This window comes from Schistocerca piceifrons, chromosome 5 (genome assembly GCF_021461385.2).
Source record: "Schistocerca piceifrons isolate TAMUIC-IGC-003096 chromosome 5, iqSchPice1.1, whole genome shotgun sequence".
NCBI classification, from domain to species: domain Eukaryota; kingdom Metazoa; phylum Arthropoda; class Insecta; order Orthoptera; family Acrididae; genus Schistocerca; species Schistocerca piceifrons.
In genome coordinates this window covers 216,197,630-216,211,319 of record NC_060142.1, presented here as the reverse complement: position 1 = coordinate 216,211,319, position 13,690 = coordinate 216,197,630, and the positions used below count along the sequence as shown (strand labels likewise).

General features: G+C 42.7%; 1 protein-coding gene across 1 annotated transcript in view; it reads left to right on the top strand.

The window, feature by feature from the left end:
- Positions 1-3,413: 3,413 nt before the first annotated feature.
- The window catches only part of LOC124798898, a 579,112-nt gene continuing 568,835 nt past the window's right edge, over positions 3,414-13,690 (top strand). The window contains exons 1-2 of the mRNA XM_047262430.1: positions 3,414-3,431; positions 3,541-3,811. Coding sequence (XP_047118386.1) covers positions 3,414-3,431; positions 3,541-3,811 — 289 coding nt within the window. The remainder of the gene's footprint in view (positions 3,432-3,540; positions 3,812-13,690) is intronic.

Here is a 13,690-nt window from a genome sequence, read left to right as displayed (position 1 = left end):
CCGGGTCACAGAACAAACATCAGATGTGAAGCACCAACAAGGACGTTTGTCTATGTATGTTAATGGCTTTTTTAAAAAATGTGGGGCATTCCTTATTGAGCGGTCCTAGCATTTAACTTTGGAGCCAATGTCAATGTAATTGCCTAACTCCAACTTAGCCAGTGCCTTAAAGCCGTTGACCTCTAGTACAGATCTGTTCCCTATTCAAGATTTTTGCTCTTGTCAATTTTTTTCCCGATGATTACGTATAATTTAAAATTTTGCTATTAAACCCAGTTCGAAGACTGACTTTCCTAAACAATCTTCTGAAGCTGTTGTGATTACTTGGTCGTTTGCAAAGAGTAGGATCTTCTTTAATAGTTCTTTATTACATCACAGAGCCATTTTTTTCAGTTTACGAATGATATCATCAATACAATAGTCAAATAACGCAGGAAATAAAGCGCAGCCTTGTTTGATGCTTGGGTTAACACTTATTTGCTTTGTTTCTTTCCCATTTACCCTCACATCAATATTACTTCCGAATGTAGGCTTTTAACAGCGTTGAGCAGTTAAGGTGGCCTTTTCCATAATTTTCGATACAAGGAAGTAGTTTTACCCTTTGTTCTAAACCACTAGCCAGCTACAGTTTCTGTGTACTTTTTTTTTTTTTTTTTTTTTTTTTGATGGGACTGTATTAATCAGTGTACACACCCAGACGAATGGGTAACTTCGCAGACTCCTAGATTAGAAATCGTCGATAGTAACTAACCCTTTCACAGAAGTAGAAGTAAAACGTTATGTGATACTGTCTTGTCAAAAGTGGACATTTTGAGAACAGTGGCTATGGTATTTAAATCAGGTACCAATCACAGGGAGGTTTAAAATAGTTTATTTAAATCAAACAATTACCGGTTTCGGTTCTATTACAAATCAATATTCCAATCGCTCTTTCTCGATGGCGCCTCGTTTTGTAATCGCTATTGGTTTTGTACACTAAGCTGAACAAAACATATTTCGTTCAAAGTTGGGTAAACTTAAGAGGGACCTTTCTCCTTTTAACCTTAGATTAAATGATTTTAAATTTAATAAAATATGAAAGATGGTGTTTATTTCTGTGCGACGAATTCGTCGTGTTCTTGTTTTATACTTTTTAAAGTTTCCATTACGTAGATGCTGTTAAATTTTCAGGAAACTGCTTTAAATAGCACCATTATATGTTTTATGGCTGCACACAAACTCAACATTTGCAAAAATTACCCAGCTTCACATAAGTAACGAACATTTTAATTTCAAATATAGTAGAACAGTAAAGCTGTTAATTTACAGACGCTGCGTACAGGACATGGGCACACTAAAGAATGAATATTTCTTCCACAAGGGACGACATTATGAGGCTGCGACTGTTGATAAACACAAATAAAACACTTACTGCGTCAATCACTTCCTTATTTTGCCAGTATGCGTTTCGATGGTTCACATCCTTATCTTCAAGTGGAAACTTGTTTACTTACGATCTGGTGTTGGTGAAGAATACAGACATCTTCTCACAGTGCCAGACCAAGGGCAGTGTATGTTACGTTGCTTCTTTTGCTAATGATAAAAACTGTTTGTATAGAAAATGCACATTTGAGGTCAGAAACATGAATTTCTGACAGTGAATTGTACTTACAGGACCGGTGGAGTACAATTCACTGTCAGAAATCCGTGTTCTTAACCTCGGAAGTACCTTTTCTAAATAAACATTTTTTATCATTAGCAAAAGACGCAACATAACCTACACTGCACTTAGTCTGCTATTTTGAAAATACGTTGTATTCTTCAATAACACCAACTATGTAAATAAACAAGTCTCCACCTGAAGATAATGGTGTGAACCATCGAAATGCTTATTGGCAAAATAAACATGTGACTAACGCAGAAACAGTTTCTTTGTTCAGTGAAATACGTATTTTCTAGAGCGATGAAATTAATTTAAAGGTTGAAACGTAGAGTAAATTCTAGTTTGGCATTCTGTTGAATGGCTACGATTAGACAAACAAACAGAAGGTATAAACGATGAAAGCTTTATAGTTGTGAACTATCTTCTCAGATCTTACGTGTGTTACATTGCGATGACCAGCATTGAACACGGGCATTAGATGACCAGTATTGTGTAAGCGCAAATAACTTCATCGTGTCCAAGTCTCTTCCTTTCTGCTTATCTACTGCACTCCACACCTATCTAAAGCTTCCTCATGTATTCAATCAAGACTTGTGTCTCCTTCTAGAATTGTACCACATATATTTTCCTCCATTATCAAATTAGTTATTACTTAATGCCTCAGTATGTGTCTTATCAACGTACGGCATCCATTCTTTCAGTCAAGTTGTGGAATGAACACCTTTTCTTCCCAGTTTGATTCAGTGCCGTTTCGTTCATTAGCAGCTTTACCCATCTACTCTTTACCAAGTGAGGTGGCGCAGTGGTTGTCACAATGGACTCGCATTCGGGAGGACGACAGTTCGAACACTGATTTAAGTTTTCCGCGATTTCCTTAAATAGCTCGACGAACATGATTGGATGGTTCCTTTGAAACGGCATGGCCAACTTCCTTCCCCAACCTTCCCTAACCAGAAGGGACCGATAACCTCGCTGTTTGGTCCCCTCCCCCAAATCAACCAATCAACCAACCACCTACTCTTTGACATTCTTTTGGAGCGTCACATGTCAAAAACTGTTCTCTCCTTGACTGAACTGTTTGTCATCCACGTTTCACGTCCGTACAAGGCTCCACTCTGGGTTTTGAAATCTACAAATGCTATAAATATAAGTTACTCTTCCTTCAAACTCTGTGCCAAGATAAGGCCAGTATCGCCTCGTGTTTTCCTACATTTTTACGGAACCCTAACTGAATTTCTACGAGGCGGCTATCCATCAGTTTCTCGATTTTTCTGTAAAGAATGTTTGTCAGTGTTCTGTAAACACGACTAATTAAACTGATGGCTCTGTAATGCTGACGCCAGTAGCTGCTTCTTTTTGAATGGATATAATTGCATTATTCTTGAAGTCTGGGGGTCTTACGACTAGCTCATATATCTTGCGTACCGGTTGAAATAGTTTCGTCTTGACAGGCACCCCGAAAGATCTCTACAATTCTAAGGCCACGTCGTGTACTCCAGGGACCTTGTTTCGACTCAATCATACGTGAAACGCCTTTTCAGACAGATAATCTCAATAAAAAAAGGGGATCGCTGTCGAGGATTGTGATACATAATTCGTAATCCGGGTCTGGAACAAGAAAAGGGAGGTGATGATGTTGGTACATACGCACCCTCTGCCACACACAACTTGCGATGAACAGAAGCATGTGTAGGTTCATCGAGTGGATACGGTATCAGGTGATCAGCAGAAAACTGTTATGGTTGTTATGCCTTGTGTGTATGTGTCTGTGATGGTCCAAGCTGTCGGGGTAACCATTTCATGAGCAGGGGCGAGTAGGATAGCGTGCGGGAAGAGAGTTGCGATGCGCCTGCCGCAGCAGTTTTAATTGGCGCGCTAAGTGCAGTGTCTGCGCGCAGCGCCACTGTGGTGGCAGCGGCGGCGGCTGCAGCGGCGCGCGGGGGCGGCGGCGGCGGCCAGAGAGCTCCGCCGGGAAGACAGCACAGTCGACGCGCCGCCGCCGCCTCCGCCAGCGCTGCCGGCCAGCCCCGGCACGCAAATTAAGGGGGATCAGCCGGGCCGGCGCCCGTTTTTCCGTCGCGGCCGCCGCCAGTCGCCGGGCGGACTCCGCCGCCGCCGAAGCCACAGCGGCGCCGCTCCCCGCCTCGGAACGCAACGCCGCTCCGCAAGGTAAGCCCGCTGCAGAGCGTCTGAGCGCTGCACGCGTGCGTACGCATCTGCCGCGCCGGCGGCGGCGGCGTTATGATAACTGCAGCACGCCCGATATTACCCCTCCAGTGTTCCGTGCCGCCCCTCCCGCGCCTCAGCGTTTTGCTTCCCCCCCTACACGGCCGGCAGACACCGGGCGCCGCGACGCTGCAGCGTCCGTGCCTCCCCTTGCTCCCCTCTCCCGCCGTGCCGTTCCCCGCGGCCAATCGCGTTATAGAATATGAAACGTCACGGCCGCGGCGCGCCCCTGGCGGCACCTGCGGCCAAAACGCCGAACTACATAACTGCTCCGGCGCCGGCCGCTGCCCGCGAAGGGAAGGAAGAAGAGTGAGAGAGTGAGAGAGAAACGGCAAGGGAAAGGAGAGGAGTGGCGAGGGGAGCAGGGCGGTGAGGGAGAGTGGACGAGCGAGGAGAGAGAGAGAGAAAATGGGAAACGGAGAGGGAATGATGTAGAGACGGAGAGAGAGAGGGAGTGAGAGACAGAGGAGCTGGCCGGCGGACACGGAAAGGGAAAGAAAAGGAGAGATGACGGCGCTGTATTGTGCTGTGTATAGCGGTGAGGGCAGCGGGCAGGCTGGCGCGAATGGGGTGGGGGATATTGAGGCCGGGGCTACTCTAAAAAAGAAACTAAGGCCTCGTGGCGTATTGATCCGGGGTCTGAGACGGAACGAAGCGGGGAAGGCGGAGTGCGAGGGTAGGCGTCGGACGGACAAGGGAGAGACGGATGCCGCCGCGGCGCTCGGCTAGCAACACACACACACACACACACACACACACACACACGCACGTGCTCTCTCTCACACACACACCCACACGCATATTGTGTGGCGCCCAGCCTGCTCGGCCAATAACAGCGGCTTATGATATGATACAGCGGGAGGGGCCGTGGGCGCCCGGCCGACCAATAAGAGCGCGCTTATGATATTGATATCCCGAGCCCGTTATGATTGGTGAGAACGCAGCCGAAAGGCGGACGCGGCCCGCTGCCAACGTGCCGGCAGTCCGGCTAATGGCGGGCCGCCTTGCAATTCTTTATGCTTCACTAGCCACAATTCTTGCTTTATTTGTTTCTTTTCTTCTTGGCTCCAGGTGCGCCATACCGCCCAGGCGCGATATAAATAGCGCGTGGTCACCGGCCGCGGGTAGGCCTGTGTACTCTCCCTGCGCTGTTCTTGCTTGAGCGCAACAGACTTTTCCTTCATTCCGTGCCGATAAATTCCGTACTTTTCATATGTAATGTCTTTACGTGGAGTTGAGCATCATTTAATACTAAATGAAGGCTCATTGTTTACAATCACCATTCATTTTCATTTGCCTGTAATTGTGGCACTTAGCACACGCATTTCTACCTAAATGCGACTTTTTTTTCGTTAGTGACATTTTTCACCGTCACACATCTCAATATTATCATCTTAACAATCATTATAATGCATAATTAACTGCTGTTTATGAACGATATAAATTGAAGCAATTGTTTCAACCCGAACACAACTAAATAAGGAAGTAAGGAAATGTATCTCATTTATCTTAAAATACATGTATAAACGCTTGTAACATTGTGTCTTTAATAGATAAATCGTATAGGTTTGATTTAAAGTAATTAAATAATAACATTTTTCAACCCCCACTCTCGAAAGGTGATGAAGATTGCAAGTAATGATCTAAGAGGACTCGTGCATTAAATTAATGTTCGGATATATTTTTATGTTCTGTCTTCTGTTTGGTACACGAAAACAATATACGATTCTCTTCACTTTCACGATTTAATTAATCTCAAATTGGAAGTTCCGAACCATAGTTTTTATGTCATGCTTCTGTTCTGGATTGTAAACCTTCAGCTTGTACGATCCCTTCCCTCTCTTGTCTAAACTGACCAATACTACATTACAGAAAATGTCTATTTTAAATAAATTCCTTGTTTATCTGTTCGCTTATATATTGCGATGAACGTCTATAAGCACAGATCAAAACATTTTTTTTTGTTTTTAATGTCTTGAGACTTCTGTTAATGTCACCACAATATGTAGTACATAAATAAACACAGTTTGTGCCAGAACCGCCGTGTTGTGTTTCTAGAATGGCACGCCTTCCACATCGCTACTCTAAAACATATCATCCGAGGCATGAAATAATATGCTGTTCATCTCGTGCACACTCTGAATTTTGATCAACAGGACGTGAGAACCTAATCTTACTTCGTTTCTGAAATTTTACCGTTGAAACTTTTACATAACTCCTAAAACTTCTCCTGTGTGTGTCCCAGCTTTCCGTGACGCTCATTACCTGATCACAATAAACGAATAAAAAGAAAGAAAAGAAGAAAAAATAAAAAAACCTTGACAAATCCAAAAACTGTTCTAAGAAACTTCTTTCTCGCTATTGTTAATTACAGTTGGTGAGGAGCCCCAGAGTGACGAATAATTCTCAGTAAACGACAACATGAATGTTTTGTAGGCGATCTTCTTAGTCGATTAACTCCAGTTGCTTAGCACTGTTCCAAAGAATTTTATCCGCCATCTGTGTTCACCACTGTTCTACACTGATTCGTTACGACCTAAACGTCCGAAATGGACTGACAGTTGTGATAAAATATACCGGTGCTATGGTATGGTGAGGCTGCATGTGAGTTCGAGGCAATATGACCTCTTCCTGTGGTCACATTCGTTCAACTTCTATGGAAATTTACATTTACCCACAGACACAAACGTTCGCTATGTTGTAGTGACTGTTGTAATTTTCCATATTCATATGTCTTATTAAGCTTTAGTTTCAAATTATATTGCGCCAGTAATTGTTGACCGATTACGGGCACATGCTACGGGCTGACGGGTTAGATGATAAATAACCCTCCGAAGCAAACGAATTATAAAAAGCTTTTGTAAGCTCTGATTTACCATGAGGCGACTTGTTGCAACTAAGTGATCTCTATGCTTCCCGCTTTTGTCCACAGACAGATGCTAAGGAAGGTGCTTTGGTCCCCCAATACGGGCTTCAGATGCTATTATTGTCTCATATCGATTATCGAATCTCAAAAACTCTTCTGCTAAAAGTGCGTGTTTTATTGACATTATTCAGTCTTTATGTGTCCCGAATATTTTTCCAGAACACTCTGCTCTTGAAGAGTACCTTCAAAGGTTTTATGTGTGTATCTCTGACTCACATAAATACACCTTTGCCAGGTTGGAAAAGACTCTTCAGTTATTAAATTCCATAAGATTATATGATATGAAGTGAAATATTGACCATTCAGGTATATAGGTTATAGTGGTCTTTTACGAACTGTCGTAATCACAACAGCTTTGGTAGAGTGTGGTCTAATCCAACTTTAGGATGTTGTAAACAGTATGAGAGCATGAACGAAAGTTCCAGATTTTTTTAGATTTGTCTGGAAATTCTTCATCAATTAAACTACCAAGGTTGACAAAGATATCTAAGTCATTCTGAATTTATCTAATCATTTTTGCCAATTTTGAATTCGTCGTAGTACGACAGCGATTTAGCGTGATACATTGAAATAACTCTGTATTTTAATGACGAATCTAGTGTTTTACGTCTTCAGATTTCTCCTGTAGTTTCAAATTAAATTTTAGTGTTTCGTTGTTTGCATATCTTTCATGGTGGCTGAGATAAAGTTTTGATTTTCCCTCTCCAATTGTGTAGCATAAAATTATTCTTCTTGAAAATTCTCAGTTATTTATCGAATGCGTGGGGGGAAGAGATATTTCAAATTTCTTATCATGTCATCATCAAGTAGATTCAACTAGTAACTATCGAGGACCAATAAAACAAGCATCTTTAAGCAAGTGGTACACAAATTTTCCCCCTTGACAAAAATAAATGACATCGAACCTGAAAATATATGAGAAATCTTATCTACCATATTTTTTAATGTTGATGACGGGCTTGCACCACGGATTAAATTTTTTTTACATTATTTTGACGTTATTTGAATAAGGAATACTCATTTGTCTAGAGATTGCAATACTTTATCATAGGTAAATATATGTATTACACAAAACTGTTCTCGTCAGAGTTCAAGTAATAACTGATCCCCACAGCATATGATAACCCAATGTTAGATGTTATAGTAATACAGTATACTTCCTATATACTTTCCAACCTCGCAACAATTCTCTGGAAACTTTTCTTTGCTGTAGACTGACGTCGACCGTTAAACAACGGTAGCTACGCTAGAGTCTAATTTTCTTAGGATATTTACGGTTGAAATGCACACGCTGTTTTTCACCGTCTTTTGCACGGACACAAAAAGAACTGGTGTAAGATAAGTTAGTCCAGCAATGATTTATAGATTTTCTTGTTTCGTTATACCAAAAATTATATCGGAACACATTTCTGCTGAATCGTCAGTTCTGTCACGTTATTCACGTATCTGCACCGTAGAAGTGTAAACACCCCTATTACCGCTCAAAATAATGTGTGAGATTTTAGTTCTACCTTATGTGTGTTTGCGCGATGTCAGTAGCGAGATCAGTGGATGCTAAACAGCGAATATTTTTACCTTTGAGGGGGATAGCCGTAGGATATGTGTTTGCGAAAATATGGCACTACGTCAATAGTTTACCTTTAGAAACGATGTGAAATGGAAATAAAAAATCGCTTACACCATAATAACTGGAAACGCTGTTCAGATAGTTGTTCTGAACTCCTCTGGTAGATTGGCAGCGACAACACTGACTTTTGCGAACAGTCTTAATATTGGCGAGAAGGGCGAAGTACGCAGTTGCCATCTATAATAAATAAGTGGGAAAGGAATGAAGTATGGGCTTAACGTCCTGTCGAATTCGAAGTCATTAAAAAGGAGCAAAAACCAGTGTGGACAGATTTGTGGTTGGAAATCTGTCGTGTTTTTTTCAGAGAGATCATCCCGGTCTTCATCTTAAGCGCTTTAGGAAAATCACGGAGAAAAAGAATTTCGGTTGCTGGGGGGGGGGGGGGGGGGGGGGGGGGAACATTTGAACTTTGCGCCCCAAGGAAGCTTATTCCACTGCACCACGTAGCTTTCAGCACGAATGCGAGCAAAGCAATTATCGTGTCGTCACTATGGAACTGTGGAGGACAGCAACTTTATGAAAGAGATAGTTGCCTGCACTACCTTATTCTACTGCAATTAGAAGCTAATTTCCACTTGTTGAAACGACGTTATCGGTGGTCCTATTTCTTTATCACTAAGTTATGAAATGAGACGCGTTTAATGTTTTTGCCGGCTTTGCGTGTGACATTACATCGAAAAATAAAACTATTCGCTTCGTCTGTAGCATCTACTGTAATGTAATACTTTCCTCCAATGACGTAAATCTTCCCCTTTATTTCCGTGGTTTAGACCATCGCACTTTTTCTCGCCGTTTATCGATAGCCTTTGCCGTTGTCAGAGATTTCATCTGAGATATTAATTTCGCTGTCGGTCTAACATTCAGATGCCACCGGCACACGAAGAAACGTGAAAGGAGAGAAGGGCTTTGTTTCACACTAACATGAACAGAGTGAGCGCGGGTGGGTGCATGACTGATAACATTAATTTGTACTGATATATTATTATTATTATTATTACTGTTATTATTATTAATATTATTATACGTGGACATGCAGGCGCAAGCCAGGTGATGTTCGTATCCTATTTATTTCGCTCGTGTTTCATTTCCGTTGTTAATTTTAATCATCTTCATTCATTGCAGGTGTAGCTGTCTCACATTAACTTGGCGCGAGTGAAATAACACAGTTTCCTTAATCTAATAAAAAATAGTAAAAATAACACCGGGACACATGTATACTACGAATCTTGAAAATACGGTTTGGGAAGACTAGTACACGTACAGAGCAAGCTGGTGCAATAAGCTAAGACAATGGGGTCCCACTCGGGATGAACTCATCCAGATACAGATTTACCATTGTTTCTACAAATCAGTGTAAACTACAGGGTGATTGCTTTGGACATACTGCTGTCGCTTACTCTGATATTTTTAGTTAACTGTGCAGTCTAAGCATGCAGCCGATTCTGTCAGACTTGTGGGTATTAACGGCAGGTAAGGTATGGGTATGTTTTAGTTTCTTTGTCTGTGATTTCTGTGGTATAAATTCCTTACATTTCGGCGTTTAGCCTCATCAAACCCTCTTAAAAGATCGATTATTTTTTTTAAGTTGCCAAAAGTGTGATCCAGCAGCACCATGTGTGTATCATATTCTCTTTTCCGTGTAGAATGACAAAACTAAACGACCAGTTCGCTCTAAACTGGAACAACACGAGAGACATCGTCTACTAGGACAAATGTAAAAGGTCAGCTGTGGCTGAACTCTTTTTTAGTTATATTGTGCATATGTAAACTTCGATGAAAATCAAGTCTTACGTACGCACAAGGACATTATACACGTCACACTCAGGAAGACATTGAGATACACAAAGATAACTGCTGTCTCAACAGAGTAGAGGGAACACCATGTGTTAACGATGCATGGATTCCTTCAGGGGGCGAAAACAGTGGTGACTAAATTGAAATATAGGGTGGTGACAGACGTTCCTGAAGACAACTAATAAATCAGGGTGAAATATAGCCAGTCAAGAATTACTAACCTTGCCAAACATTTTTTTAAATTTATTGGCTTTCAGGACATTCAAATACAGCCATCTTAATAGTGTAATGCCAATTATGACGATACGAACTTGAGGACAATACAACACCCAGCTCCCGAGAGGAGAAAAATCTCCGACCCGGTCGGGAACTGAACACGGCCTCCTTCAGTTAGCAATCCGTGGCGATGACCACGCAACTTGACAAAAAGGTTATAGTGCGAAAATGTACACATACGTTAGAGCACAAACTACCAAAGTAATTGAAGTTACGAAAGCTCTACAAATGCCAGCTGTCCATGCTGGCGAAACATCGGGAGGAAGAAATATTGCTGAACGGCAAATACGGCCAAGAAGCAATCGCCACTTGAACTCTACTCTATAATTGTTTTAACCCTTCTTGTCCTTGTAGTTTCACTTACTATGGACTGCGAGGTCACTGTGGATAACGCACCGATTCGTATTAAGCGTATGTAATTAATACATTCTATTTGGGTGCGCTCGGGAACTTATGCGTCATATTGACAGCAGAAAATTGTTCCAGTTCTCAACACCTACAACAGTTGTAAGTCTTGACCTTTTACCAGCTGTTACTGCCTTCTACTTCAGTAGTTAAGACTGCTGTTCATTTCAGCACCACAAACTGATACCGGTGATACACTATGTGATCAAAAGTATCCGGACACCCACAAAAGCCGACCGGAATGGACGAGCGGTTAAAGGCGCTACAGTCTGGAACCGCACGCCCGCTACGGTCGCAGGTTCGAATCCTGCCTCGGGCATGGATGTGTGTGATGTCCTTAGGTTAGTTAGGTTTAAGTAGTTCTAAGTTATAGGGGACTTATGACCACAGCAGTTGAGTCCCATAGTGCTCAGAGCCATTTGAACCATTTGAACACCCACAAAAACATCGGACACCCACAAAAACATACGTTTTTCATATTAGGTGCTTTGTGCTGCCGGCTACTGCCAGGTACTCCATATCAGTGACCTCAGTAGTCATTAGACATCGTGAGAGAGCAGAATGGGGCGCTCTACAGAACTCACGGACTTCGAACGTGGTCAGGTGATTGGGTGTCACTTGTGTCAAACGTCTATACGCGACATTTCCACACTCCTAAACATCCCTAGGTCCTCTGCTTGCGATGTTATGGTGAAGTGGAAACGTGAAGGGACACGTACAGCACAAAAGCGTACAGGCCGACCCGTCTGTTGACTGACAGATACCGCTGACAGTTGAAGGGGGTCGTAATGTGTAATAGGCAGCCATCTATCTAGACCGTCACATAGGAATTCCAGACTGCATCAGGTCAACTGCAAGTACTACGACATTTATGCGGGAGCTGAGAAAACTTGGATTTCATGGTCGAGCGGCTACTCTCAAGCCACACATCACGCTGTTAATGCCAAACGGCGCCGCGCTTGGTGTAAGGAGCGTAAACATTGGACGGTTGAACAGTGGAAAAACGTTGTGTGAAGTGTCGAATCACGGTACAAAAAGTAACGATCCGATGGCCGGGTGTGGGTATGGCAAATGCTCGGTGAACGTCATCTACCAGAGTGTGTGGCGCCAACAGTAAGATTCGGAGGCTGTGGTGTTATGGTGTTGTGCTTTTCATGGAGAGGCCTTGCACCCATTGTTGCTTTGCGTCGCACTATCACACCAGAGGCTTACATTGATGTTTTAAGCACCTCCTTGCTTCTCACTGTTGAAGAGCAATGCGAGGATGGCGATTGAATCTTTTAACACGATCGATCACCTGTTCATAATGCACGGCCTGTGGCGGAGTGGTTACACGACAATAACATCCCTGTAATGGACTGGCCTTCACAGAGTCCTGACCTGAATCCTATAGACCACCTTTGGGATGTTTTGGAACGCTGACTTCGTGCCAGGCCTCACCGACCGACATCGATACCTCTCTTCCGGCACCTGACTGAACGTTTGCCTGCGAGAGTGGAAGCTGTCATCAAGGCTAAGGATGGATCAACACCATACTGAATTCCAGCATTACCGATGGAAAGCGCCACGAACTTGTAAGTCATTTTCAGATACGTGTCAGGATACTTTTGATCACACTGTGTAGCTGCCTAAAGCTGGAGACATGTAACTCAATCGACACGGCTTGTAAACAGAAGAGATTTCGTGTACTCTGTTGGTGTTTGATGGAATCGACAGGAACGTACAACAAATCGCCATACAAAAAATGACGCTGTCACTTCTGTATGGACGGTGAACCAGAAGTCCACCACAAACTTTCAGAGGTTTTACAGGATATCTTCTCAGTATTTTGGTTTACCAGCCCCTGGTATACAGCGGCTGGTTACAGAGTAATAAATTTAAATATGATTTTTCGGCTTTTTACCGCAATCACGCTTGTTTCACAACAGTGAAAAGCCTGTAACATGCGGCCACCAAAAAGTACAACAAATAGAGGAATGCAACAACCCTCCGATAGGTACAAAAGCAATATTGTGTGGTAGCCATCGCTTCGGCAATAGCACACGTAGTGTCGGTGTATCGCAGTCCGAATGCATTCTGTGAACTCATGCACCAGCTGCATATCAGCCAACTCCCCATCAGTAAACCTATTCATATTGTCATGTGTCTCTGTTAACGTACAGCTAACACTGCCGGAAAAACTAAGCCGATGTAGAACCGAACGATACTAAATGCAAGCTTCAAGGCGATAAGTAAAGAGAGCATTACTATTGTCAACAGTAGGACCGTGTTTGAAAGTAACGAGTTTGCCTCCAAACAAGAAACACAGCGCATACCGTCGATATTTGCACTGTTGCCCATTATTTTCAATGCAGTACAGATACAAAACTAATTGTGGCAAGAAACCAAACTAAATGCAAAACTCTGAACGGAGTGGCCAGGGACAGTGGGTTCCTCGTACCAAAATAGAAGGTACCCCTGAACAACTTCCGAAGCTTCTCAGTGGATCTGTGATTCGCTCTGTATCTTTCCTCTCTTTCAATATAGCTCGTGAAATCACGAGCTCCTGTTCCATGGACAATAATCAAAGCGTTACCACGGTAGCAACTTTTACCTGATGAAAATATCGTAATAACTCAGATTTCGTCAAATGTATGGGTATGTTTAAGAGGCTACAATCGAAGGCTGTTTCTGAGCTTAGGGAGTATCACACCAAAATCTGTTACTTCTGACACGTTGTAAAGGTATGACACAAACGACAAAAATAAAACAAAACAAAAAATACTTGATTGAGACTTAAACTAGGATGTCATGG